The sequence below is a fragment of the Anopheles coluzzii genome, chromosome 2 (genome assembly GCF_943734685.1).
Source record: "Anopheles coluzzii chromosome 2, AcolN3, whole genome shotgun sequence".
Classification (NCBI taxonomy): Eukaryota; Metazoa; Arthropoda; class Insecta; order Diptera; family Culicidae; genus Anopheles; species Anopheles coluzzii.
In genome coordinates, this window is record NC_064670.1 from 117915903 (window position 1) to 117943653 (window position 27751).

General features: G+C 45.1%; 3 protein-coding genes across 5 annotated transcripts in view; 2 read left to right on the forward strand and 1 right to left on the reverse strand.

Moving 5' to 3' along the window:
• The window catches only part of LOC120952266 (Krueppel-like factor luna), a 273069-nt gene that overhangs the window by 95455 nt on the left and 149863 nt on the right, over positions 1 to 27751 (reverse strand). The window lies entirely within an intron of this gene.
• LOC120952267 (angiopoietin-related protein 2-like) lies at positions 7342 to 9131 on the forward strand. Its single transcript, XM_040371506.2, has 2 exons — positions 7342 to 8321; positions 8401 to 9131. Exons 1-2 carry the CDS (start codon positions 7372 to 7374, stop codon positions 8561 to 8563), a joined length of 1113 nt encoding a protein of 370 aa, XP_040227440.2. The 5' UTR covers positions 7342 to 7371; the 3' UTR covers positions 8564 to 9131.
• On the forward strand, positions 12213 to 13045 carry LOC120952268 (endocuticle structural glycoprotein ABD-4-like). Its single transcript, XM_040371507.2, has 2 exons — positions 12213 to 12348; positions 12432 to 13045. The coding sequence occupies exons 1-2, from the start codon at positions 12334 to 12336 to the stop codon at positions 12867 to 12869; spliced, it is 453 nt and encodes a 150-aa protein (XP_040227441.1). The 5' UTR covers positions 12213 to 12333; the 3' UTR covers positions 12870 to 13045.

Sequence of the window (27751 nt, forward strand, 5' to 3'; positions counted from 1 at the left end):
AAGGCTATCCGGGACAGCAAACTTTAGTGTATGCCCTGGAAGCACCGGGTGCATTAATCGCCCGCTCCCTCCCCGCATAACAAGGATAGTTTGTAAATGTGCCCCGCGGGAGAGAGAGAGAGAGAGAGAGAGAAAGAGAGAGAGAGAGAGAGAGAGAGATAGAGAAAAAGTAGGAGAGAGATAGGAAGAAAGAGAGAGAGTTCATAGTTTAACAACCTATTTTGTTAGCTTGATAGTATGGTTGACCAAAGCAGATAGAAACGCTGTGCTTCATTCTGCTTAGGTTTAGAGATGAAACGTTGTACTAGCGGAAAGCTTCCGTAATACGCATTTGACAAAAAAAAAAAAAAAACAAAAAAAAGGAAGTTGATTTCAACGAGGCTGCTAATTTGGTTCCCACTTCGTATCGCATAGATTTAAAACAAAAAATCCACCTCCAATGCTTGGCGGAAGGCGCGCAGCGCCATCACAATCTGCCGAAATCAAATTAAAATACAAAAAAATACACAAACACACACACACTAGCACTTTGCGCGTTTTAAAGCACGAGTGAAAGGCTCGCTTATGTACCGTTGATCACGCGGCAGAACAAATAAAACAGATATTTGGCAAGCAAACAAACGGAGCGCAGCAGCAGCAGCGAATCGGTGGTATGTTGGTGTTGCTAAAAATGTGTTCGCATCTCACCCGCCAGCACGTACGGAACAAACGCGTACAATGAAATACTCACACAAACACACACACACAAACACACGAACACAGGTTTGCACACCCCATTCGGGGCGAAAGTTTGAGCGATATGACAGAAACAGTGGCCAAAATGGTAGTGAAGGGTGGTGAGAACAATTAAAATGATGCAACTCCCAAGTCCGAAACGGGGTGGGCGCCCGGGATGCAAGCTCCCGCCCGGGGTTGAGGGTGATAAAAATGCTTTTCATTCGTTGACCTTTCCCTGTGTGTGTGTGTGTTTTTTTATGCACCACTTTATCCAGGGTGCGAACAAATTTGTACGAGGATACATTTCCACCTCCCGTACGCCGTACCCCAGCGGCTACTTCTTCTGTTTAAGCCACACAGATGCACGGCATAACACAAACAAGGGGCGTGAGGGCACTCTCGTCCACCAACCACCCACAACCGCACACAAAGTGGCATATGTATGATAATAGTTTTTGCATGCAGCGGACAGGTTTTGGGGTCGGGTCGGGACTGAAAAACACGGTGACAACGGATTTTGTCGCCCAGACAGAAAGCATTACTCTGCGGTACTAGCTTTCTACAGTGCACCAAGCACTGTAGAACATCGTTGGTTTGGCAGAGAGAGAGAGAGAGGGGGAGTGGGTTGTGAATCTGTGAATCGTGTCCTAGAATTCTGTTTCAAACAGAATTTTCTCCCGTTTTCTACTATCTCTCTCGCTCTGTCTGTTATGTCCATGCACTAAACGGGGGTCCTGTTTTCCCCGAAATCCGATTTTCTACCCATACCCTACACATAAAGTATGGAGTCCTTTTTTTTCTCCCACCCGAGTGGCATAGGGCAAAGGGGGAAAGAAGAATGGCGGGCGGAAGAATTGGCAAAACTCGCGTTGCCGGCACCGTTTGCCCCAAAAGGATAATTTATTCCTGTCGGAATATTTTCGCTCTAATTTATGTTAACAAATGAATTACATTCGAACGATCGTTTGCACCGCGTTTACCAATCTTGCCCGCCCTGGGGGAGGTGTGTGTGTTTTTTTTTTCTTTTTTTCTTCTTTTGCTCCCTTTTGGGAGCGTGCAAGCTTCCGCCTAAACTGGGCACGATCTGGCAGGCTGTACTTTTGCGCCTGCATCTGTGTCGTTCGCGCTGTCCGCGGGGATGCGCAAATGGATGAATTCTATTTTCCGGGCCAGGCTAAGAGGTTTTGCGCGGTTGCCGCGCGTTTATCGCTCGTGACCGACAAAAGAACTAATGGCCTAAACGGTCGCTACCCTGCACGCCACACGTTGGCAAGTGGTTGGTGTGAATTGAGCACCCAAAACATGCCGATAGTACTACGCTTGCACGAATGGTATGGTAAAATTCTATATAAAAGAGCTCAGGCCCTGTAGGCATTGTTGCGATATGCTTTTATCGATACTCGGTCGGATTATGTCAGTGTGCGAGTGGGTTATAATATTTATCGAAAAGGCATGACGCTTTATGGTGACATGGCTTGAGAGGAACATCCGAGAGGTGTGTGATGACTTGATTTGTCTGTCTGATAAAATGGTAATTTATTTAAAATTGGTATTTCTTTGGGCAAGGATTTTCAAAACGATAAGAACCCTGGTTGGACTGCATTAACCGATGAAATAGCATGAACCAACTTATTAAATGTGCTCGAAAATAATAAGGTTATGCTACGTCTAAAGTAAGCTTTTTTTATCAAATCAAGTCGGACTAGGTCAGTGATGTCATAGCACAGTATCAAGTGCTCGGGTAAGTGTACCAAAGGTTCGTACATAAGCTTCTTGACGATGGATTTTATTTAAATAAGTCGTTTCAAATAAGGTTATGATAAGAGCTTGGTTCTGGGCAGTTTTTAACAGGATCTCCTTAATTGAAATTAAAAATAAAACTGTGAATGTCCTCAATTATGGAACTTTTAAGGTGCTGATAATCATTGGAATATTAAGATCATTGAATGAGAAAACTGAAATTGTTCAACAGTGTCTGTTCAACCGAGGTTGTATTTTCCACAGCTACATATTTTACAGTAGCCTTCCACTTTATTGCAATTCAACACATTTTGTAAAAGAAACAAGCATTTTATAATAATCTTTTTTGTTTGGATTTAAAAGAGTAGAAATACATAACATCGTCTTAAACCATAGTTAACCTTGCTTGAAAAATTACAAAAATATTTGTGTTAACATTTGAATGACTGAAATATAAAGTTCTTGAAACGAATGATTTTGTATGGAGTCTTCGATACAACTTCAATAAATATACGTATGTCAAAAGTCATACGAAAACAACTTTTTTAGAATCGTTTATTTCTTACAAGAATTGAAAAAAAATAGAAAAAGTAAAAGAGTTCTTGAATTATTTTCAAAAATCTGTGTTGATTCTTTGAATCTTTCTATCGTCTTGTTTTATTCTATTAATCCAGTAGATCAAGTTTTAACGCTCAATTAAAGCTATAAAAAAACTGTCCTAAATAATCTACTTTCCTCCTCTAATCGAGAGCACTTGTCTTAATGCGTGCAAAATCCAAAAAAATCATAACATTGATCGTTTGCAAGATTTTGAAGAAAACCCTCCCATCCCGCTCAACGTAAAATAACCGGTTTAGCACACGTACCGTAGTGCCAAATCGCTCTCGATGTACTAACGCTTTTGTGCTCTTCTGCTCCCTTCTGCTCGTTATGCGTTATTAATACTAAGTACATCATTCTTCTCGAAAGAAACAAAACAAAGCCGTAACATCACCACCACTTTCATCGATACCGACTTTGCACGATACAGAAAAGCGATACCTTTGTACCGTTCTGCACATACACTCTCTCTCACACACACACACACACACACACACACACACACACACACACACACACACACACAGGCAGCTTGTTTAATATTTTCCTATTGCCATAAGCGTGTGCGTCTATTTTTGGGCGAACCAACATCCAAAGCGCCTAAAATGTTGAAATATTTGAACTACGGCACTGTCGGGGCCGGGTCGACCGGATCAAGCAGGCTCCAGTGCTCACTTTCCGAGAACACAATACCCGAACGGTTTATGATGCCGTTATGATAATGATTGCCCACCTACATGCCCTAGCCCCTTATTTTGTGTGCTTTCCAACCATGGAGAAGGCTGAGAGCAGGGAACGAAACGCAAAAACTCCAACTCCCCCCAGCCAGAGCGCTCTCGCCGATGTTTTGTTTCGTCAAAAAAGGGATATGTTTTCCTTTCAAGAAGAGTATTCGTCTATTTATGCCCAGCCTGCGAGCCTGCAAGCCTGTTCCGCCGCTGTACCCCTCGTGCGGGCAAAGAAAATGTCGCTCCGATCGAAAACCAAAAACCGAACGAAGCATAAATCAAAGGCTCCTATACTAAACACATCCAAAATGTACCATACGCATGACGGGAAGGCAAGTACACTGTGAGGGAGGTGGTAGGGGGGTTTTTAGGGCGAGAAAACAAAACCCGCCATGCACGATGATTGTGCCTTTTAAGGGAAGCTTTTTTATTCTATTGCAAGCTTTTCAATATGATAAGAACGATCGGAATGGGTGGCAATAGCGTCGATTTAGCTCAAACGTTCCGCTATCAGCTTATAATATTAAATTCGTTACCAATGTGAGATAAGATAACATCTGCGCTCAGCTTTCCGATACAGTGTCGGACGTGGGAAATATTAAATATTTGATCAGACAGGCATAAAAAAGCACCCAATTCGGAAGATGTATTGAGCCTGTCGGTCAAACCGGAACTTCTTCAACTAGGGGCCGGGTGTGTCTTCGGCTGAAATCCATCAAACTGCTTCATTTTCTTGTGCCATTTTGTTTCATCTTCTAATGCAACCCGGTTCGGTACGGGTTTATGTTGAAATAGTAGAAAAGTCCTCAAACACACGCCGGCATGGCTGTATATGTTTCCTCAACCCAACGAACCGTTTCGGATGAAGAAAAGGAGACCCTGGCGAGAGGAAAAACAGAAAAAACGGACCCCCTCATGAACGCAAACTGCATATGAAATGATTTTCTATTATGATAGAGCATACAATAATTCATAATAATGCTACTATTGCTTCCCAGCCCTTCCAGCGGTGGAGAGGGACTGGAACCCTTTCACGCCACAACCGGCAGACGGTGCGAGAAAAGCTCGGGAACGTTTTTCTGCAACCTGCAAGCAGCACCGAAGCCGAGAAATGGAAAATGAGCATTGAAAAACGTCACAGCTACGGAAGCTAGCGGAACGGTGAGCGCTGAAGGAATGGTTGGTGGATATGGATTCGTTTTCACTGTGCGCGGCTGTGATCGTGCCCTATCGTGCTCGTGCTGAAACACACACACATACGGAGCCCTGCCATGCCGGAGGTAATGTTGATGGAACTGGAGGTATAACAACACAAGAAAAAAGCAATCGAGAAGAGAAACTTCATCAGTATGTCCCAAAGGAATAGAATAGAGTGAAAAAAAAACGACACGAGCGAGAGGGAAAGTTATCCGCAGCAGTGCCCGATGTTTGGTAGCAGGAAGGAGCAGACGTTTGAAGCATTCTTCGTCGATGCTACTACCCGCACAGTCTAGCGTTCGCTCGGGAGCTATCGCAAATGCCAGGAACAAAACCGGGACGTGCCAGCCACCAGTTGGCTGCCACTTCAAACACATACGATACATCAAAATGAGGAAATGAATAGCGCACAAGTGTGGACCTACCTACCGAGGAGGGAGGAGAAAAGGAGACAAGAGCGGCAGCCATTATTATTTTTCATAATGCAGATTTCTCTACACACACACACACACTCGGTACACGTAGTGAAAGAAAATAGAAAGGGCTTTTCCGGCTGGTTATTCAAAACGAAAGAAAGGACCGTATCAAATCATAATCAGCAAACAACAGTTGACTGAAAGTGATAAAACCCGTACCAAACTCTTCCATCAATCGCAGCGGCATATGTGTTTGGGAGTGCATAAAATGGATAAAGGATGTGTTTGAAAAAGTATGTTAAGATAGAAATAGATTTTTTTTGTTGTTGAAAATTATACATTATATCGGATTGTTTTGGCCACCCTGTGCCATGCAGCAGCCCAACAGTGTGCACTGCGCCTGTGAGTTCGAAGGAGCTGCAGCGATGGAGTTCAACGTTCCAATGGCTCATCGATCCTGGGGACCACTTTTCATCGTTGAACTCTCGTGGATGGTCTGGTTTACCGTTTTTCCGATATGCTTCCGCTACTCACGTGGAATTCTCTGAGGTACGAGAGGTACTCAGACGCGTCTGTGGCCCGTACAATATGTGGCCGTATGAGAAGCAATGATTGGAAACAAATAAATGACTATGATGGAATGTTAAAGGCGCTATTGATACGTTGTTGCAATGAAGCTAGCTTAATATTTAAGATTGTTGCAAGCTTTTTGTTCGATTTAATTGAAAGTTGCAGTATTTTAATAAAATGAACAATAAATCAGTGGTAAGAAAACGGTCAATAACGAGGAAATAACGCTTACAATGAAATCAAATCCAATAGCACTAGTACAAACTCTATCCGGCGAAGCATTATTCGACAAAGGTCACCATCGTGTGCGGTAGGCAGTAGAAATTGATTCTTCCTCCGATTTATTAAACCAATTTTTCAGCTTCAAAAGCTAAATAAATCAATACCTTGTTTAGCATCCGAACCGTCTCCGAAAAACGCCAATAAAGAGGGAAAAGGAGGCACGAAAAAAGGCTGCACGCTATGAAACTTCCATAACTCATAAAGCGAATGATTGAAGATTGCCATTCCACTGGATGAGCTTCCACGACGAAAAACGGAAAACCACGACCCTTCTACTTGCCGAAATAGATTGCTCGTTCAAGGAAAAACGTGACGGAAAATGATGAAAAATGGTGTACACCGGCGATGAAATTCAAATTGTAAGTAGGTGGAAAAAACCAGCTGCCAGTTTGCGACAGCTTCTATTTTCACGGTCGTGACAATTTGCTACCAAAACCAATCAATACAGCTTGCAAGCTTGTGGCTGTGTGTGATTGGGCCAAAGTTTTGATGGCTCTTCCAAAAGAGTATCAGCATTTTCGTTTTCGGGAAAGAAAGTCACTCCTCTGGGACTGTGTGCGGACAGTGTTTTAATTGTGGCCGAATGACTGTTCGATTTGGGGTCGTTTTTAGGTCATTAATTTTCGCAAACTGTCACCCGGATGATGGCCGGTGATAAGGGAGTTAATTTGATGGTACTGGTTTACAAGCTGAGTGGAAGAAGTTCTAAGAAACAGAAAGGCGATTTGAGATGAGTCAGTATCAAGTTATTTATGTCGTGTGTCCGTCAAAGCTCAGTGAAACAACATTCCTGTTCTGAGTTGCAAAATTGGTATGGACCAAGCCGCACTCACAAGCACTGGATTAACGACAGAAGTCATTTAATAAAACTTAGATCAGTTCTCTTTGATCGAACTCTTTAATGAGCCGACGTGATGCAAAACAACCTAGCATTATACACCAATTCCACCTTCTTGCTATTGCACAATCGTGTTGCTGTTTTGTTTTTCACTTCAAATAGCTCCGAATCAGTTATCGCGCTTTAATTAAAATTGCGAAAAAAGGGTGCTAGCGGTTGGGGCGGCGCCCCAATATTCGTATATAATGCACCTTTTATCGCCCTGTTACACCTAGTCTCAATAATGGCATCGTCACGCGGGTTTGTGATTTGTGTTTGTGTGCTGCAGCTGGGCGTAGCGATCGAAGGCTGGATGAATACGGACATGAACGTTGGCATGCCGTTGCATACCGTCGCCTCGGCTGCGGAGTCAACCATCAACGCTGCCCAGATGGAGCTGCAGATGATTGACCTGAAGCTGCACATTGACCAAAGTCTCGAGTACCTTGCGAGCAAGTTCGAAATCATGCTGGAACGTGTACTGCTCGAAACGAGCGCTTTCTGCGAACGGGAATTGAAGCACGACATCTCCACCTGGATAAGTGCACTACTTCCTAAACCTAAGGACGGGATGGAATGTGAGGACTTGCGCAACGACATTAAAGACATCCTTCACGGACAGCAGCAAGTGGTCGACCAGTTTGCAAACGTGTCCAGCTCGCGGGAGTTAAAGGTGGCCCGACTGGAGCACCAGCTGCGAGCCGCTGCCCACGGCTCCGAGGAGTACGAGCACAACCCGGACGGGCGCGAGAATGGGTCATTCTTCGTGCGGTCGGTCAGCGCCAACAACCGGCTGTACGGTGACGGATGGCTCGTCTTCCAGCAGCGGTACGATGGTACGGTCGATTTCTACCGCAACTGGACGGAGTATCGCGACGGGTTCGGCGATCTGGGCGGCGAGTTTTGGCTCGGGCTCGAGAAGCTGCACCGGCTGCTGAGCTCGGGCCCGCACTACGAGCTGCTGGTCGAGCTGGAAGACTTCCAGGGTGTGACGGCGTTCGAGCATTACAACGATTTCCTCATCGGCGATGAGAGTGAAAACTATGCGCTCAAGCATCTGGGCCGGGGTACGGGGACGGCCGGCGATTCGCTGGTGCTTCACAAGGGCATGAACTTTAGCACGTACGACCACACGGCGAACGATTGTCCGTCGTACTATCACGGTGCGTGGTGGTTTCTGCAGTGTTACGATGCGTAAGTAGATAGGCGCGAAGGTTTGGTCGGAAGGATCTGAAATAATCTATCCTGCCGGTTCTTCGTTCGTTCGTTTTAGGCATCTGAATGGGCGCTATCTAATCGGAAAGCATTCCTACCGTGGTGGTATCATATGGCACACGTTCCGCGGTTCGTTCGAGTCGCTGCAGGCAACGCGAATGATGGTGCGACCGTTGGAAAAGATTGATCACGATGGAAAACACCGAATCATCGAAGTGTAAAACAAAAGAAGGCTCTTTAACACCATCCATCCCCGGACTAAGCCAACCCCTAATTGTTGGCACTGAGACAGTGTTTCGAATACAGCTACAAAACATTAACGCACAAAGCACGCAGCGAATATCGAATTTTCGATCACCAAATTCGGTTTGATTGGACCAAATCGTCATCCTACCCCTGCATCCTTCTTGCAAACTTGGGATCACGCTTCCTTTTCTCGATGCATGACCCTAGAGAGCGTACACGCGAGCAGCTAGAATAGAAGCAACCGAAAGCAACCGGATGGAACGAGCCGGAACGAAGTGGAAACGGATACGCATAATCTAGCCGGGACGGTATTGTCGCGCCTTCGAGCAAGAGACCAACACTAGAAGCAAGTCCCCATGAAAAAAAACCCGGATCGTGTAGGATTGTTTCTGCTTTCGTCACCCGGCTCTTTTCCAGAATTCCAATCGTTTCTCCTCTTGTCCCCCGCCAAAAAACGCACGAAATGGGGTTTTCACGTCTTCGGTACAAATGTGGAATATATTGAAGAATTGCCAGTAGCAACAGGAGCGGTGGAAAAGCGGAGTCGTTTCGTCTACCCTTCTTTCGGTGGGCTTTTCTTGAAAGAACAAAAACGAAGGCCCAGCAACACACCGCTTGGGGTAATAAATAATATCAGCACACAAAAATTACCGAAACGTGTTCGGGATGCGTAAGTGAATTGTTTTCCACAGCCAACAGCAACACAAAAAAACAGAGGCATGTCACGTGGCCTTTAAGGGGCACAAACTGGGTCTCCGGGTGGTTTGACAGATGAACGTAACTAAGCTCCTTCGCACACCCCAAAACGGAGCTGCTGATGAGGGATCATCCGATTCCCATTAAAGTGATACGTTATCGCATAGAAAAGCTTGGGCTTACGAGAACTTGTTGTAGATGCGTGTGCCGTCCGAAGGGATCGATTCCAGTTCAAACTGCCTGCGGTAGTACTGCTTTTGGTGAAACAAAGTGCAAAACAAATTACATAATCGCGCAACGCTTACCTTTTACCCGTTCCATTTGGTCCCAATCATCTGTGCCCACACCCAACTTTAGTGCCAACACGGCCCCGTTCCCCCCTCCTCTTCTGGGTGGATCTCATCATCGATCCGCAAAGGAGGGGCTTTCTCGATTTGGTTTCGTTGTGTGCCTTCGCACACAAATTTGCACCTTCGGCCCATTTGCCATTAATTTTGCGAGTCGCCGCCCGCCGCCGACGTAGAAGAAGCAGTTGGCCCTGGCCCCACCAAAAAGCTGTGTTGATTGAGAACCGAAACAGGGGTGAGATCCGTGAGAGAATTTGTGCGCCCGTCCGCCTTCGGCCAGCTATTCCCGGCCAGCCAACGCCACAAAGACGTAAACAGGGGCTGGGATGGGAAGAGGGTACAAATACAAAATCAACTTGTTTCGCCGACGTCGTGAATGTGGATTGAGATGATATTGATTTGCAACATTCCGCCAGCGACCGAGACGCAGCCGACGAGACTGAAAGAAGACGCGGTTCGAACGAGCGAACGGTCACCGGCTAATAGTGTACCTTAATTGAAAGTGAAATAAGCCGCAACACCGCAAACAGTCGCCGCCACCGGACCGAAGATGACGATCATGACTGCCTGCAGTGTGCGGAGGAAAAAAGGGGTACGGGTCATGAGCGCATCGTGGGCGCATAGGGAGGCGCACTCGATAGTTCAATAAATGCTTCGGGGCACTGCTGGGCACGGCACATGGCCTTACGCCCGGGTGGCCAGTTTCACAGCTTCCCTGTTACAACCGGATTCTAACTGGCAGCGCATCGGTGCCCTGCGCACCAACTTCAAACGACGACGAAAGAACGGGATTGTAGTAAGAAAAAAGAGCCCCAACTGTGAGGGGTTTGGTGCACAAGATGAGCTCTGGTTGTGTGTATTTTTTTTCGTTTCTGTTGCTCTTTCGATCTTCTCCCGCTACAAGATACCCGCAAGCAAGAACTCCGAACCAGAAGTGTTGCGAGCGTGCAATTGAGACGAAACCAATTTGTAACGATTAGCTGTCGCGGCGGCATTAGGTTAGCTCTGGCTGGCTGGCGGAAGACTCGGCTTACATCTATATCCACGACCTCCCCAGAAGCTCACATGATTTTGACATTTGCTCTGCCGGCGCGCACGCGAACTGAGAAGCCGAAACGACGTCACACACACACAGTGGAGGGCGACCTTTTGCCAGCATGCCGGCGTCTTTATTTGAATTCTCAAAGTTCAATTCGAATTTCGTTGGTGAATTGGTTTTATTTTCGGGAGGGTTTGAAATGGAGGGACGATGGTGGCTGAGGAGGCGGTGCACACTTGTCGCAATTTCTCAGATCATTAGTTTAATCTCGTGTTAAGTTTTTGTCGCATATGTAACACGGCAAGATCAAGCCGAGAGTGCCGGCAGAACATCTAATTCTGAACTTTGGCATTTCCCAAGAAACTAAGAGCGACAATCACACGGATTGCGTGTCGCTGTTGAAAAAAAAACATATTGTCTGACTGTCAAAACTGACTGACGAGTGCCGGGTGCCTTATTTTGCAATGTAAACCGTTCTCCAAAAATGAATTTGGGATCCAGCAAACCATGACCTTTCCTACCTCGGAGCCGAGAGAAACAGAGATTCGAGTCAGGTCGCCCGACCCAACAAAGCCCTGCTTTCGTCATACTTCTCGGACCATCAGCATCAGCTTGTGCGATCTGTCAAAAGTCTATCAAATCTGTGGAAAAATCTGTCCAACAACCAAAAGATCCAAAAGACTCAAAAGATCGACATCTGTCGGGTACCGATTTTGGCGATGTTCGTAAAAGCGCACTGAATGAAATCCGATTTGGCGTCGCGAAATGATGGAATGCCAAGCGGCACAACAGATACACCACAAAGCCTTGCGTTCGTTTTTGGGAAGGTACACAAGATTGGTTTAGATTAATATCTGAAGGTTGCGAAAGTAATGATGTGCGAAAGATCCCCCTGATGATCAGATGGCTGCTGATGACGTTTTGTGTGTCTGCGTCGTCTCTCACCGGACAGACATAACAGGCTCAGACAAAATGGGCCACTTGGTGGCTGTGGGGCTGTGTCCAGAGTTCAAACAATGGTCTCGACGCGCTGCTCGCACTGGAGAAGGAGAGGTCAACATTTGGACCGCAGGTTTTTTTTTGTTATTTGAGAAGCGTTGGAATCGTGGAGACCCAAGGGAAGCTCCCACCAGACGCGTTCAACTTGGCTCATGAGCAAATTGCGTGTTTACGCGAGTGACATTTAATCGACTAATTTGCTACGGTGACTACGGTGCAACAAGAAGCCCGGGGTTTCTCTGCCGGCGTCCCACCAATACCCACGAACGAACGGCGCGGAGATAGTTGGCTGGCGTTCGGGTGGATGATCGCATGATGACTAAAATTCATCATCATCGCGCGCGCGCCCCTTCATCGCGAGCTCACTGGGCCAAAAGGTTGTGAAGGCGCGAATCATACTTCTCTCGCGGGTGGCAATCTAACTGCAGCCCGCTTCACACGGAACCGGCCACCTGAAAAGGGGGGAGAAGGGATAGAGGGAGGCGTATAATTTGGTAACTTGCAGCAACTGCCAGCAAGCTTGTCTGTCGGTGGGTATTGCAATAGAGTGTATAAAAGATGCCGACAAGTGCACTAACCGGCACCAGTCACTGTCAGCTCGTTCGTTCGCATAGTTTGGTTTAGTCGCGAGTGTGTTCTATTCTTGTCTACGTATTTCGCAAACATGTTTAGCAAAGTGGTTAGTGTGTGTTCGTGCGTTTCTTCTAAGCCTTCCCGGTGTTCTAATTCTTTCCTCCTTCGTGCTCTTATCGTGCCCAACAGCTTATCCTGGCCGCGGTCACCGTGTGCAGTGTGCTGGCCGCTCCCCAGAAGCGGCTCGGTGGACCGCTGCCGCTCGGTACGGCCGAATCGCAGGCCGTCATCCTGGCGCAGGAGCAGAACCACGACCCGAGCGGTGCGTACAACTATCGGTACGAGACGAGCAACGGCATCGCGGCGCAGCAGACTAGCTACGATGGCGCTAATGCGGCGGGCGAGTACTCGTACACCGGGCCGGACGGTGTGCTGTACCGGGTGGCGTACAATGCCGACACGTACGGGTTCCAGCCGCAGGGTGCGCATCTGCCGGTCGAGCCGCCAGTACCGGACCATGTGCTGAAGTCGCTCGAGGAGATCCGCGCCAATCCGCCGCGTGATCAGGAGTTCAATCTGGCCGCGCTCGATGCACAGATCGCACGGCTACGGGCCACTCTGGGCTAAGCCAACGGAGCACAGCCAACCAACACAAATGACAAGCGCATGGTTGTGATCGAGATGGTACCACAGGGACAGGGCAGGAAGGGTTGATTCGTTGTTGAGATGGTGTCCGCTGATGTTTATGTTACAGTTACAACATTTAAAATAACAATAAAAATGTTTCGAACGATTTTGTACAACTTGCGTGCGTTTAAATTTTTTAAAAAAGGGTTACAGTTTGGGAAAAATAATCTACAGTATAGAAATTTCCAAGAACTATCCACAGTTTGAACATATCTTTAAGTTTGTGTCACAGTTTATTCACTTTTTTCGTCATAAACCAAAATTGAAGAAACAGTTAAAACAAACACGGAAAAGTGTCATAAGGGTCCGGGAAATCCTGAGGTACTAGGACATGATTTTAATTTCATCTGATCTCAACTTTTTGGAGATTGCAAATGTTTTGGACTGATATATGCAAATTAAACACGAAGTAGTCGTGTATGTCCTATATGTAATAAGATCTTAGGTCGAAATTATTTTATTAATATTTAAAATGTGTATTAAATATTATTCCGTCATAATGGTTTACGTCAGCTATAAAAATATCAAAATTTTGAAACGTTTCATTAAAGTCATTCAGTACTTTTTCAAACTAAGAATTTAAGAGACAAATCAAATTATTTTGATAGATTTTTTGGATTAAAAATATGTTATATACGAGTCAGTCAGATTCCTGTTATCGTTTGTAGTCAACAGTATCTAGAAGCATTTAAAGTAATCGGAGATAACTTTTAAGTTTTAACCCATAGTTCATAGATGTTCTGTGTTCATGGTATTTTGTGGTTTAATTAAAAAAATAGTGATTCTGTCTAATTTTACCATATATATCGACTATTGAAATACAAAATGTAGTAATATTTATATATTCTGTAAAATTTGAGGACCTTTAACCTTTGTTTTGAATGGTGCATTTAGTGCTCTCCAATCACTTTAGGATCGCAGACCACTTAGCTTTGAAAATACATATCCCACGACCCACATCTTAACCCCACGTTGAGGGAATACATTTTATAGACTTAGTTCAAAGTTCTTAATCAAAAATATGTAAATATTTTATTCTAGTCACGGCTGTAAAAAATTTAATCCTAATTGTGGGAAAACATTTAACGCTATTTATTGAAACAAGCTTTTACTTTAAAAAAATCAAATCTTTCGCCAACCACGTCTGTTTACGCCCCGGACCACAGGTTGGAGACCACTCATGTAGTCCACACGGGAAATACTTTAATAAATATAAACATTAAAGTAAGAGATATGTTAAAAAGGAAAATTCAGCAACAAAAAACTAATACACTAGCTTATAAATAAACACATACTAACTTCTTCAAGGATCCTTGGTGTTCCACTAATGTTCTTTGAGTCACTAGCGTTAACACAGAATTACAAAAAAATCTCCACAGTACTTAGTTTATTGAACGATCAGTAGAAAGCTAATTGACTTAAGCCGTCTTCTAAACTAGTTAACCCTGAAGCTTCCAACTGAGCACGAGCGACATTGTCTCACTCACAGCTTAGCTTATTGAAGAGATCCATCCATCGGCTGGCTGCAAACCGTTAATCACGCTCCGATGGTAACAATTTGTCCTTAGCGCTTCCAAACACACACACACACACACACACACACACACACACACACACACACACACACCATAACCCACTCCCCCAAAAGCTGGGATCGGCCGGTCCGCTGTCAGTGCGATTAGAATCAATATTATGCACTGATTTATGGTTGCTCTTGCCGCGGCATTGGCTTGTCGCATTACTGCCATCTGCCATTGGGACGATTCGATTCTCACACTCAAACTTACAGGGCGCGCTTCGCAAAAGGGCACCAGCCCACGGCAATATGCGCCGAAGGGGGGGGGGGGGGGGGGTGCGTAATTTTCGCAACATCCGCATGTAAGCTTGGCGGGAGACAATAATCCCAAATTTATCGTACGAAATTGCTTTTAATTGATGCTTTCCGGGTTGGTCGCAAAAGCAAAAGGCAAAAAAAAAAACATCACTTAAGCGCGGAAGCGTGGTAAAATCGCTCACTACGTGCATGGCTAGCAATGGATTTTTTCGGAGTGGTTCCGGTAATGAAGAGAGAGAGAGAGAGGGAGAAACAGGGAAAACCGCTTTATTTCGATAGCCACAAAACAGACAATAAAAGCAAGCGATCAGCACCCGATGGTGGCGTACGCTATAAACCGCAAAATAATGCTGTTAAAGTGCAATAATTCAATATCACCGCATAAATACGCGAACCCGGTGAAAAATGAGAAATGGTTCCGGGCTGGTCCCGGAGCTTCATGAAGCCACCGAGGGTAAAAGTCACAGACACAAGGCCCCACTCGCTGACTCGCATGAGTCACGGTGCAGATGCAGATTCGTACCCAGGATCGAGTAGCGAAACTCCCACCGGGAGCTTTTTTTTTGGTTGTTGAATGCAGCGGTGGTGGCGACGGAAGAACCACTCATCATTGGCAGCGGCGTGTTCCTGCTATCCTGTTGGATTACATGCAGGTTTTTCGGCGCGCCGTGGTTGCAATGGCTGCAGCTTACCATAATTCCCGCCGTCAGAGACAAGAAAAATAATGAGCATAATATTCGGGTACACAGTACACCCTGTGTGTCATGGCATTTGCCATAGGGCGGGGTAAGTGTGAGGTATGAAAATTACGCAAACAGTGAGAAAATCGAATGACAAAAACAAAAGAACTAGGCCAACTGACGGGTCCACGGGAAGTGGGATTTAAAACGGCAGGAAGCTGTAACCCCGTGGCTCGCTGGAAAGCGTGCGATAATTTATCAACTCCGTTGTGTGAAGGACTGCAATGGCTGTTGGATTTTTGTGATCATGTTTTTATTCGCATAAATTGCGCCAATGAGACAGCAAACACCGCCGAAGCTGTAGGGTGACTGTCTGAGTCTTATTTTTGCCTTTAATTATCATTACAAATCGTTCTTGCCTTAAGATTTATTATACGCATAGCTATTATTAGTCCTCGTGCATAAGTGTACGTCCTCGTTGCTGAAGTGCATTTTCACTAACTTGACCACACACAAAACGAGCTGCACATCTTTGTCCGGGATAGCGACGAAATTAATGAGCTCTCCAGGCTTGCTAAACATACCGTAATAAAGCACCTCATTTTTGTGGTGGCCAAAAACAACCGACCGCAACGACCGTGCAAACAAAGCACGCGGCTAGAATAAACCATTCATTAACCGTTGCATAAAAGCGCAGTGGCTGTAAAAGGGGGGCGAGTTTGCTGCACGTGCTGCAATTAGTGGTGCTTAAGCAGCGGCTTGAGTGGTGCTGAATGTAAAATTACCAAAAACGGGCGCTAGCGGTTGGCTTTGCCTAAGAGTTGGGAATTTGTTTAGCTGCCTCTTGAGGTGCTTATCGAGAGGCAGCATGAAAGTACAAAAGCAATTTTGGTGTTTTTGCAACATTTGTTTGAATTTACACGAGCTGCTAAATAGATGTTGTTTGGCCCAACCGATGTTGAATAACATTTTTCAACGAATAAATATCATTTTTGTATCAAATTATTCTAACTTCTAGCTCAAAGCTAGAATGTTTTTGGAAGCAATAAGCAAATTGGACTAAAAATCAAATTTATAAAGGAAAGAAATAGCCAACCGATTCAAGCATTAAACTACACAAATCAACTAATCATTAGCTCTTATTTGTGTTGAAGGATCATAGAAGTCAGTATAGTTTGGCGGAAAGACAACTGAATGGAGTTTACGAGGCATAGATTCCAATATTTTTCTACAGCACCTCTTATGATCATACTTAGTTTCCTATCTATGTTTTCAGCCTCTTTAAATAGCGTTTTTCAACTGATTTTGTAGCTGCTTCACACTAACGTCACAAACACACAGGCTTCATGATAAAGCCATTATAAACCCTATTACATCTTCCCCTTCTTCAGGAATGTAATGTTGGTGCAATGTTAGAAGATGAGAGAACAAAAAAAAAGACCTCACTTCAGCAATGCCTTTGAAAACCCCCCGCTAAAGCCTGGAGCTAAAGTTCTGCAATGGTTTATCTGGAATGCGAGGCAGATGGTTTAGCTCGGGCCGACAACCAGACCAAACACTCCGTAGACGAACGCCTTTTTTACGCCTCACGCTATAACACTATTCAACCTACCAGCTCGCCTAAGTGCACAACTATGTAGCGAAAGTGAGTTACGTCGTTGGGCGGGCAGAGCAGCGGCGTTTGGGGCTGGAAGAAAGAAGCAATTCTGATCTGCAAATTCGCTTGAAACAGGTGAATGAAGGTGCAACAAAAAGAGAGACAGCGATAGAAAAGTCGAATCAGCAGGAACGAATCACACGCAGGTGAGAAAATGCAATAAAACGGTAAAAGAATTGATGCATCTACACATCCTCGCCCATCCTTGGTGTGTCGGTGGCGTTGGTAGCGCAGCAGGCGAGAGAAGTCAGCGGGAGATTCTGTTCACCCAACCACCCACCCACCCAAGGGAGGAGAGGCTGGCATGCGAGAGTGTGAATGAAATATTTCACAGCATGCGGGCAGGAAAATAAAGAGAAAGACCCCGGTGTGAACCAGTGGCATGTTACTTGAGTGTGAATTTTCCAACACTTTTCACAGAGGGAAAGGAAATTCTAGCATGTGGAGTAGAGCACAGCATGAGACGTGCGGGAGGTGTGCTCTGTCTGACAGAAATAATGTTGGCAATAAAGAGAGAGTGAGGTAAAGAAGGAAAAAAAACCCTGGGAGCTGCCGCTTGGTTTCGGTGTGTGGAAACGTTTCTGCAAATCTGTTCATTGAGGTAAAAGTTTTCCATTTCCCAGAATGTACCTGCAGATATTTCGTGAAAATGATTTTTTTCTTTCCATTGGATGCTTCTTTATGGTCTCTTTTTTTCAGTCATATTTTGTTGCCGACCGCTTGAATTCCACATGGGTGCAATTACGGGTAACCAAGCAAGCGCTTCCCCACTATTGTCGTTTGTTCCGTAACGATCATTTTCGATAGAAGAAAAAAAAAAACACATCTATTCTATCCTTTACCACCTCAAGAATCTTTTTCGGGAAGAGCAAACAAAAAAAAAACAAAATCGAACATGGCGATAAAACGGGTTAAAGACAAAAGAACTGTCCCATTTTCTTACAGCCCGATCGTTCCCTTCTTCCTTCTTGGCGGTTGATCGTACGCGGCAGGGTAAAACAAACATCCTTTCCCCCAGCACGTTTGTTTGGGTAATGTTTGTCACGTTTTCGCCCGTTGCTGGCGTTTCTTTTTTGGAACTGACCCAAAATTCGTTCAACCATCCTCCCGCCAACATTGCTGCCGGGACTGGTTGGCTGGTTTGAAAAATATGCTTCCCGAGAGTGACGACAAGGCGCGCGACACACGCGGTGCAGTTTTCACGTACTCCAGCGCAACGGGCCGCCTAGAAGATTTAGCCGGGTCCGTGCTGGTGCAGCACAGCTTGCAAAGGTTCTCCGGGCACCAAAGCACGCGTGGCAGCGGGAGCAATAGTGCAGAAGAAAGTGGAACAATCATCCCTCCCCGGTGCCCTGCTGTAAGCCACAGTAGTAAGCCACTGTGCCCACACAAGCTAGTGCAGTTCGCTTCCGTGGAGTGTTGTATAAAATGTAAATGAACCTTAAAATGTGGGACATAAAACGGGTGATTTTATTCGGGCGCGCTCAAACTGCACCCAAGATGGCTGGATGTGGCTGGATTCTGCTTTGTAACGGCACTCGTAAACTTTGGTTCGATAGGGGTGGGTGGTGGCGAGGGTGGGTAGGGCGCGAACATCACGTTCGGGAGGGGAGGTTTTTGGGTGGGCTGTAATTTGTGAAAAATGGTGGTTTACTTTGCTGCCAACTAGTTTTCGGGGGAGGTGTTTGTATGACTGTGTGACCCGAAAGGAAAATGGCTTTAAAGTTGGCAGGATTTTTGTCGAAGCAGATGAGAGATCATTTTGATAAAAATGATTGTTTTGAAAACTGCATTAAGTTCAGACTTGAATCTCCTATAACATGTTCAAAAAAAATATTTAAAGAATATCATCAAAGTTCTCATACTTTTGACCAGTTTTTTAATTATATCAGAATCTGAATCTAATCCCCCATAATGAGTTAAAACCATAACAAACTCATATGAATTGCATTCCACCATGCATGAAGAGCAAACAAAATTAATAGAATTGATGATACTTACACCCTCTCAACCCACCCAATTCACTCACAACACTCATCCGTACCTCGAGTTCTGCCAGCCACCGGTCCTCATTAAGAGGGCATTTCATTTAAACCCACACAACACAGATTTGCTTAAATTAATTTACAAATACCATACCAAAGTGTGTACCCATGTTCTACTTGGGAGGTTCTGGCTCCGGATTTGGACCTCTGCTGGGTCCACTGCACTGAGTTCTGCACGCAAACTTTTCTCCGCTACACAAACACAATGATCCATCAAACGAGCAGCATCCCTCGGTTACAGTCGGTATTTACACCCAGCGGCTGTGTTTTGCCTGTACCGAAGGATAAAACAAAATTGCCATCCTTTTTCTCCCATCCGGATCCCACTGTCCGGAAGCTTCATCTCCAGCCAACTCGCCGGAACAGGGAATAAAACTTTCTCTCACTGCTGCCCCGTAATGTTTGTGAGTGTGTGGTGCATTTGTTTTTCGTCCCAGCCGGGGACGAAAATTCTCCTCATCCTGCGGAGACGACGAGCGGGACAATACCTATTTCAGCTTGTACGAGTTTTTGCCACGTTTTTCCCCAATCCTACCCTTTGGCAAACATTTCTGAGTCCACCACCAATCTGCCCAATAACATAACGCTTATTTGGGAAAACGCAGAATGATAATGATTGCAATTTTACGGTCACGACCGGAACGGATTTTGCTGCACGGCTCGCTAGCTCTGCTGGCCATCACTATCCGGCGGTCCGGTGCCGGTCACACAAACACCCTGCCGGCAGCGTGGTAAAAGTTTTACCCAGTGGCTTAAAACGCAACACACAGACCACAGGCACAAGCGTCCCACAAACGTCGGACGCAAGGACACAACAAAATCACAACCGAAAGATTTTGCGGCCAAGTTTGCATGAGGGGGCGAGCGCGCGCGTGTGTGTGTGTGTGAAAGTTTGGGCAATGAAAATGGATATACTTTCTTATCGGAACTTAGATTGGATATTTTATTGGTGCAAAAGTTTATGCACGGGAAGCGATTCTTTGCAAACTTTACACTCACACTTGGTCGGTGTGCGATTTTGGCACACACAAACACAAGTGGCAGTGGAATGGTCGGCTGCCCCGAGAAACGGTAATTGTTCTAAATGATCACAAGAAGCTAAATTGATAGGTCGTAGCGGTGGGATGCATTTCTTACGATTTTACGGACGGGAAAAGTGTGCCGAAGATAACAAGTGTAATTAATTTAGGAGCACGGAAGATTGCTTTCAGCTTAAGGAGGGAAACAAAGAACAGAAAGAATTATAATGGAAGAGCGCACTTTTCTTGAGTTTTTGGGAAAAGGGAGGACCTAAAGTGGTGCTTTTGTTAAGAAAAATGCTAGGTTCATGAGATCATTCAAACATTCACATATTCAGCAATATTAATAAAAAAGGGGGATATTATAGATTAACGATTAACACAAATTCAATGTGTAGTCAAATGAGAAATCAAATTAAAATTCATTATTCACGATCATCCTAGATGTTTGTGAAGGTTTATCGGACTATAAAACTACAGAAGATTTGAAGATGTAAGATACGATGCTCACCGAAATAAAAATGGCTCGTTTTTTATTCTGAATCCTACATCCTTTACAACACACATCACACTCACACATGACTCAATAGTTGAATTATCTTCTCTTCTAAAATTTGTAAATAAATTATATAGAAGATAAATATCTATGTCAGGAGCTTTATTGTTGCACGTTTATTCATGACACATGAGTTCGTTACATACACTGTAATTAAATTTTCAAAACTCAAAGATACATTATTTGACATTTTGCTTGTTAAAAGGGGACGCATGCATTTCGTTACGATTAGCTTGTGGTGCAGAAAACGCAATTTAAGGGAACACTAACTACGGAGTGCACTGTAATAAACATCAAATTGCATACCTTCAGGCGCTTTGCATGGCAGCAGAGCAAACGGACATATTTATCGGCCTCAAATCAGCATACAACTTCAAAGCACGTTAATTGAGTAACGTCAGCACACAGATTATGGATAATAGTCAACAGATTAGGCTGATCGGTTCTTTGAATTTGTCGTTGGTTTAATAATCCTAACGAGCAGCAGAGTTTTCAATTATCTTCTACCAAAAAGCAGCCAAGGTGAACCTTGGCTCATGAAAATGCTATTTGCTTTATGAAAATCCCGCTCGCAATATTAATTCCAAAAATAACCCCAACAATCCACTCCCAATGTCTGCATGGAAACTCCCCTTCCTAATTGCTCGCTGTATGTTTCTGAAGCACTACCGGTTGCTTTTTTGAGTGTTTGGAAACGCACATTTCGGTCTAACAGGCTGTGCGTGTGTACGGTTTTATTTCGGTAATCTTTTTTCGGCCCTCCTGGTTTGCTGTTAATTCTCCCACAGTCTCGGTGCCACTGACAAAACCAATCCTGATTGCTGCACAAACTTTCGGCCCAAACGGCATCAGGCACCCCCGGGGGTATTAATTTGTTTCGCATTCGCATGTTCGTGCCAGTCGTGTGGGGGGACTGGTACGTTTTGTGCCCCGTTCTTTTGGCTCTGCATTTTCATGCTGATTCTTTGAAGTCAAAAACATGCAACCACGGGAGCGGTGAGGGTGAAATGAAGCGTACAAAAGTTACTTTTATTTGGATTCGAGGGGAGGAGCTGACGGGTGGCTTTTTCTATCGTGTGTGTTTCTTGGAAACGGATTTGAACCCCGGCTTGTACCGGTGTGCGCACATCGAACTTGTTGCCCTGTTGCCCGGCAGTTGGAATAGGAATCGAAGCGTGGAGCGAAACTTCAGTGCAAGTCGGCGCTTTTGCCATCATTAAATTATCAATAAAATAGTCGCCTAGCGAATGATCCCGCGAGCATTCGTCTGGGACGGGAGCAACTGCGAGCGTGCAAACGCGCAGAAGCGCGTACCGTCTTGGGAAATTAAAATTTGTCATCATCGAGCGTCTCGCAAGATGATTGTCCGCCCGTCCGCCCTTGGTTCCTTGTTTGCTCCCGTTTCACTTAATCATTGCTTCCGTCAGCCGGAGTAAAGCAGCCTCAGCCCGCCGTGGAGGGAGAATATTTTCAATTGAAAATCTCGTTTATTATTTAAACGGCAAACCCAGAGAGCTGCCGGCCCTTCAAACACGCCTGATTGCGTTTTGCGATTGCTGTCGGGAGGGTTTTTTGTTTTGTTTTGTTGCTGTGCTGCAGCGAGCGAAACAAAAAAAGAGCTCAAGATTGCGACCACTTGCTTGCACATTCTATCGTCTTTGGTTTCATCCAAAGCGTGGCTGAACCGCCGAGCCCCTGCTCAGGGCTGCCTACCGGTGTTTGAGTCTTTTCCATAGCCTTTGTGCGCATTCGTCTTTCTACACAGCGTGAATGGAAAATCTATTTAGGATTTTTGTTGTGTTTTTTGCTCCATTCCTCCACGGCCAAGAGACGGCTATGACTTGGGAGGTCCCTGTGGTGGGCTTCAATTGACGAACTTTCCACCATTACCGATTAATGTAGCTTTGTGTGCGTGTCTGTGTGTGTTTGTTAGTTTCGGTGTATCAAAACACCGAGTGCGCCCGTGAGAGTTGTTTAAAGTTGCGCCAAATGAAGTGGAACGTTTAATTGAATTTACTCAATCACGCCCAACACCCACAACAACAATCCTGCACAACAAACGGCCACACTGATTGTGCCCAGGAAGTGCCGGGTAAATAATTCCCGCCAGCGATGGATGCTGGTGCGCGACGTGGGCTGGCTGGTGAGCTCAAGAGATTGACCGATTGAACGTCACGAACAAACAGTGCGATCCTTCACAGGACAGGATAGGCTTCTCGTCGGTACGGACAAAAGGCAATCCTTTTTGTTCCACCATGAGACAACACGGAACAGATATGGAGATAGAAAGAGCGAGAGAGAGAGAGAGAGAGAGAGAGAGAGAGAGAGAGAGAGAGAGAGAGCTACAGGGTTTTAGTTGCGACGGGAACAACAATCACAGCCGAAAAGCACGAACATGAAGATGATGCTCAATGCTCAATCAATCTCAGCTGTCAGACGGTTTGAGAGATGGCGCTCAGATGCAACTTTCAGCCAGCATAATGTGACGAAGCAGCATTATACGGCAGCTGAAAGCATCGCATCATTCCAGGCCACTTGAGGCTCAAGTACACGGGCGAGCATTCTACTCCGGCCGTCTGACCAATTCATCGACGGTTTATTTAATTAGCATACCCACCCGTGTCTGTGTCTGTGTGTGTTTGGGTGCTCATTATAATGCATTTCAATGACTGCTTGGTTGGCTGCTTGCAGCTCACCGATCATTTATCGACGCACCGGTTAGCAGCGCATTAATGTTTGCAATTGAAACTTGCTCCTTCCAAAATTATCATTCTCATGAGTTTGTTTTTGTTTGTGACGACCTTTTTTGTGCGGGACCATTTCTGCCTTCTCCCTCAGCACAAAACAATCGCAACCCATTGCAACAAAGAGCGCTAGTTTTAATTCATCAAATCCTCGCCCTCGGAAAGATGCCGCCAGCCATGCTTTGTACCCCAAAAGGAACGGCAAACGAAAACGGGCAAAGTTGCCGCCGCCGGCTCTATCGCGCGGAAGGGAACACTTTGTCACGAAACTTCCGGTTCGTCTCGCGAAAAGTGGCACTGTATTTGTGTGTGTTTGCTTTTAAATGCTGCAATTAGAAAACGGACGCAAAACCGAACGGTTCCGAAAGGAAACATTCTTAAATGCAGCGGGTTCGGAGAGCGACAAAACAAACCAAAGCACACGGGGAAATGCAGCGGCACAAACGTTAGTCAATCTGTCGGTGCGCTTTTTTCCCTCCCGTTCCTCCTTTGCTTTATTGCTGCCAAAGAAACAATAGACAATTTCTCAAATGAAGCTTGCCGCGATCGCTTCCGTCGTTAGACTTTTTTTTGCACTGTCTCTCCTTTGTCTTCATTTCCTTGTCTTGTCTTACCGATTTTAAGTTTTGTTTCACAGCACAAAATCGAACCGACCGACCAACACGAGGAAGGACGGGACGACCGGCAAACGTTTTGGTTGCGAATGCAGTGAAGCGTTAAATAAAGTTTTTCGAGGTTTTTCTTGAAAGAAACGAAACGAATTCCCATTCTTGCTTGCTCGCATTGTGAACGTGGTGCATGGTGCTTGGGAAATTGGAAAAGTGAAGAACAGGCAAGACATTCCACAAGGTACGCAGCATCGTTAGGATTGTGATGCGATGTTGTGATTGTCTTGCGCCGAATTGGTCGTTGCCGTTTAAAGGGAAACATAAAGGTGGCAAGAAATTTAAAGTGCAGTTCGAACGGAAACGTTTCAGAAATCATAGATTAATTTTTATTGTTAGACTTTATGTGAAATGTGGCAACAGAGAAACAATTGATTATAAACAATATCTTACTCAATTCAATTCAAGATTCTTCAATCTTTTGTTGAGGTTGAAATGCTTTAATATAATTAACTGTTTAAAGTCTAATTACCGCAACGTGTCTTTTCGGTATAGAATTACATATAGTAATGTTACGACCTCTACAAGTCTAGTTTCCGTATTTAACTATTATTTAGAAACCTTTTCATTTTACCGTTGAAAACTATTTACAATACTTCCGTTAATAAAAATAAAAACCTATTCATCAGCAACGAGGCTGAATGAAAAGTGCCAGAATCACCACATTTATACGTTCAAACAGCAAATTGCAAGAGAGGCGACAGAAACCCCCGCACCAACCAATCGCCATACGGATGCGGGTGCGCTGGTGGCGGCACCTTTCAAATCAAGAACGGAAACTGAACTGGTTGCACAAATTTTCCGCTGACGAGACACAACTTCGCCCCGCTCAAGGGCCCCGCCTCGTCGTTCGCTTCGTCTGAGTGGTCACAACTGAAAAGTGTGTCGCTTGGCAGGATTGACACATACACCCCCGTGGGCGGCAGAAGACGGCGAACACCGATAGCCGTTCCGACCGAAGACCTACTGACACCGAACGTCGAACGATCGTCGGGATAGGAGGTAGCAGGAGCAGCACACACACACAAAAAAAAACAGCCACTGAAAGAGTATCCTTTCATCGATTGATTTCCATTTCCGACGGATTGTTGGACGGTACTAGGACTTTGAGGACACGGGCGGAAACAAAGCAGCAAACGAATGACATCGATTCGATTGCAACTACTACCTCCGATTCGGTGCTAGTGTCCCCGGACTCGATCCCCATGCTTGATGCTGCTGCTGCAAGCCTTTACCCGGGCGACATTATTCATCCAGAATTATGAATAAATTGTTCCGATCGTCATACTGTTTTGTCTTCACTGTCCGCTTTGAGCACTGCACAACACGACTGCACGGTGACGACACGCTGTGCTGTGTTATTGTCTACTGTATGTCTCCGTTGCCGTATCGTCGTATCGTGCTTTTGTGTTGTTCAATCGTAAATAGTACACCGACTGCAGGATGGGAAACCGACCCATACACACAAAAAAGAAAGTCGAACGAGTGGCCACTGTGTCCTTTTGTTTGCGGAAAAATTGAAAGAGAAGATGTAAAAAAAAAAGACCCAACAACGAACCAGTTTTCCAACGCTCATTGCCACACAACAAAGTGCACAAATTGATTGCAAATGACTGTGGACACTTGCAAGCACACACTCAGACAAACAGACACAAACACACACGTGCGATGTAATAAAGGTAGTTGAAGGTGGATGCTTCGGAAAAGCGTCACGTCATTTCCAATCGTAAACAATGCAGGGTGGCAGACTGGAGAGAAAAAGTGTTCGAATGTGTGTTTGTGCATCACCAGTGAAACCAGTCAGCGTAAACGCGCCATTCGATCTCGCAAACTCCCTGAAAAACACTGCCAGAAGCCATTCAATACTCTCGAGGGTATGTGGAAATTTGCGCATCGAAGCAGCTTTCGCTTTTGAATGTTTGATTCCCGCGCAAAGGGATTGCAAGTGTTTCCTGCTTCGATGCTAACTGTCTTGTTGGTAGCGCACCTGGTGCGAAGACACACAAAAAAATCTCAGTTTGTGCGCCTAGTACGCTGCAATGCGTGCAACGCATCGATAGAGAACATACAGTTAAAAAAGGCTCCTGAAAAGGGGGACTAAATTCCTGTGATTTGACCAGTGGAAGGCGTAGTAAGGCCTGCAACAGTGGCCAGAATCATTGAGTTGGTGATAAAATATGTCTCTCGCGGGACAATGGCTTTTTGGATCCTTAATCCGATCAATTGCGACCGATAGTTGCTGGTCGCATTGATTTAAGACTGTGGAAGGACTTGGCGAGTTTTTGCTGGTATGGGCTGTCTACAAACCCGCTTCAGTGCGACGTCATGCTGTTACGGCATCAAACGGAAAGCAGTAAGTTCTCAGAATCACTGTTGGCTCTGCTGCCGATAGAGGGTGCTTAATTTTAGCAGCAAAAGATGACGCACGTACCAGCACACCAACGCCTGCGTACCTTTTGATGAGGGCGTTTAAGGGAAGGCAAACCCCAAACCTGTCGATCAACGAGTGCGCTTCGGGCGGTGCTGTGCTGGGTTCGTGACAAAAATTGAAGCTGAATTTTACCGAAACAGATAAGGCTGCGAACGAACGAACGAACGCTTAGCAGGGAGGTAATACTGCAAAAAGGATTTGAGGAATGAGTGTATGGAGAGGGCAAAAGGAAGGAATGGAAGAAAGTTTAACCACTTTTAGGCCATATCCAGATCTGCCAAACCGATCCTGCTCTGCGGGTTAGCCCGTACTGGCCCGGGTGTTGGATAAAAATTTACTTTCGTTTTATTTACTGACACGTTTTTTGTTGTTGATTTTTTGCCCCACCATACACGTGGCAAACGTGTCACCGCTCTCGCCGGCTGTAAGAGATCGCCAGCATCAAAGCGGAAAGGTGATGGTGATTGGAGTTTTAGTTTGCTTTATGTTTCTGTTTTGCATGCGGGTTTGGTTGGACGAGAGATTGAAAAAAGAAAACTAACAGATATGGAGTGTTCATGCCATTGCCCACAGGCAGCAGGCGATTATGTGCTTTTTCACGTTTGCTGTGGTCAGCAACGCGTGTTTGTTTTGAAGAGATTGAGCAGAGGAGCCTTAGTACCACAAACTCTCCATGGAATGGTTACTTTGAGGTTTGAGTGTTTGACAGCATTTTGAAATATTTCACGATAGCTTATCAAGCAAATCGAACTTTGGAAACATGCAAATGATGACAGTTCAACATCATTTGATCAGCTCGAGCAGTTTAGCCAATTGGAGCAATGAGTAATTAGTATTTTGGCAATACCTCGGATTTTTTTCCTCATTGCTCAAATCCTCATGCTTAATCCTCAATGAACAGGACTAGTGTTGGATAAATCTGATTAAATTTCATGAATCTGAATGAATCTTTGAAATGATTGAAAGAATCTGAATCTCAAAGTTTCATGAATCTCACAAGATTCATAAATCTCGAAAGACTCACGAATCTCTAAGGATTCATGAATCTCGAGGGATTCATAAATCTCTCTAAAGATTCATTAATCTGTGGATATTTATGGATAGATTTAGATCTTATAGATTCATGAATCTTTGGAGATGGGATTCGATTCGAAATTCAAATCACTCATCGCTGAAGATTCATATGGATGG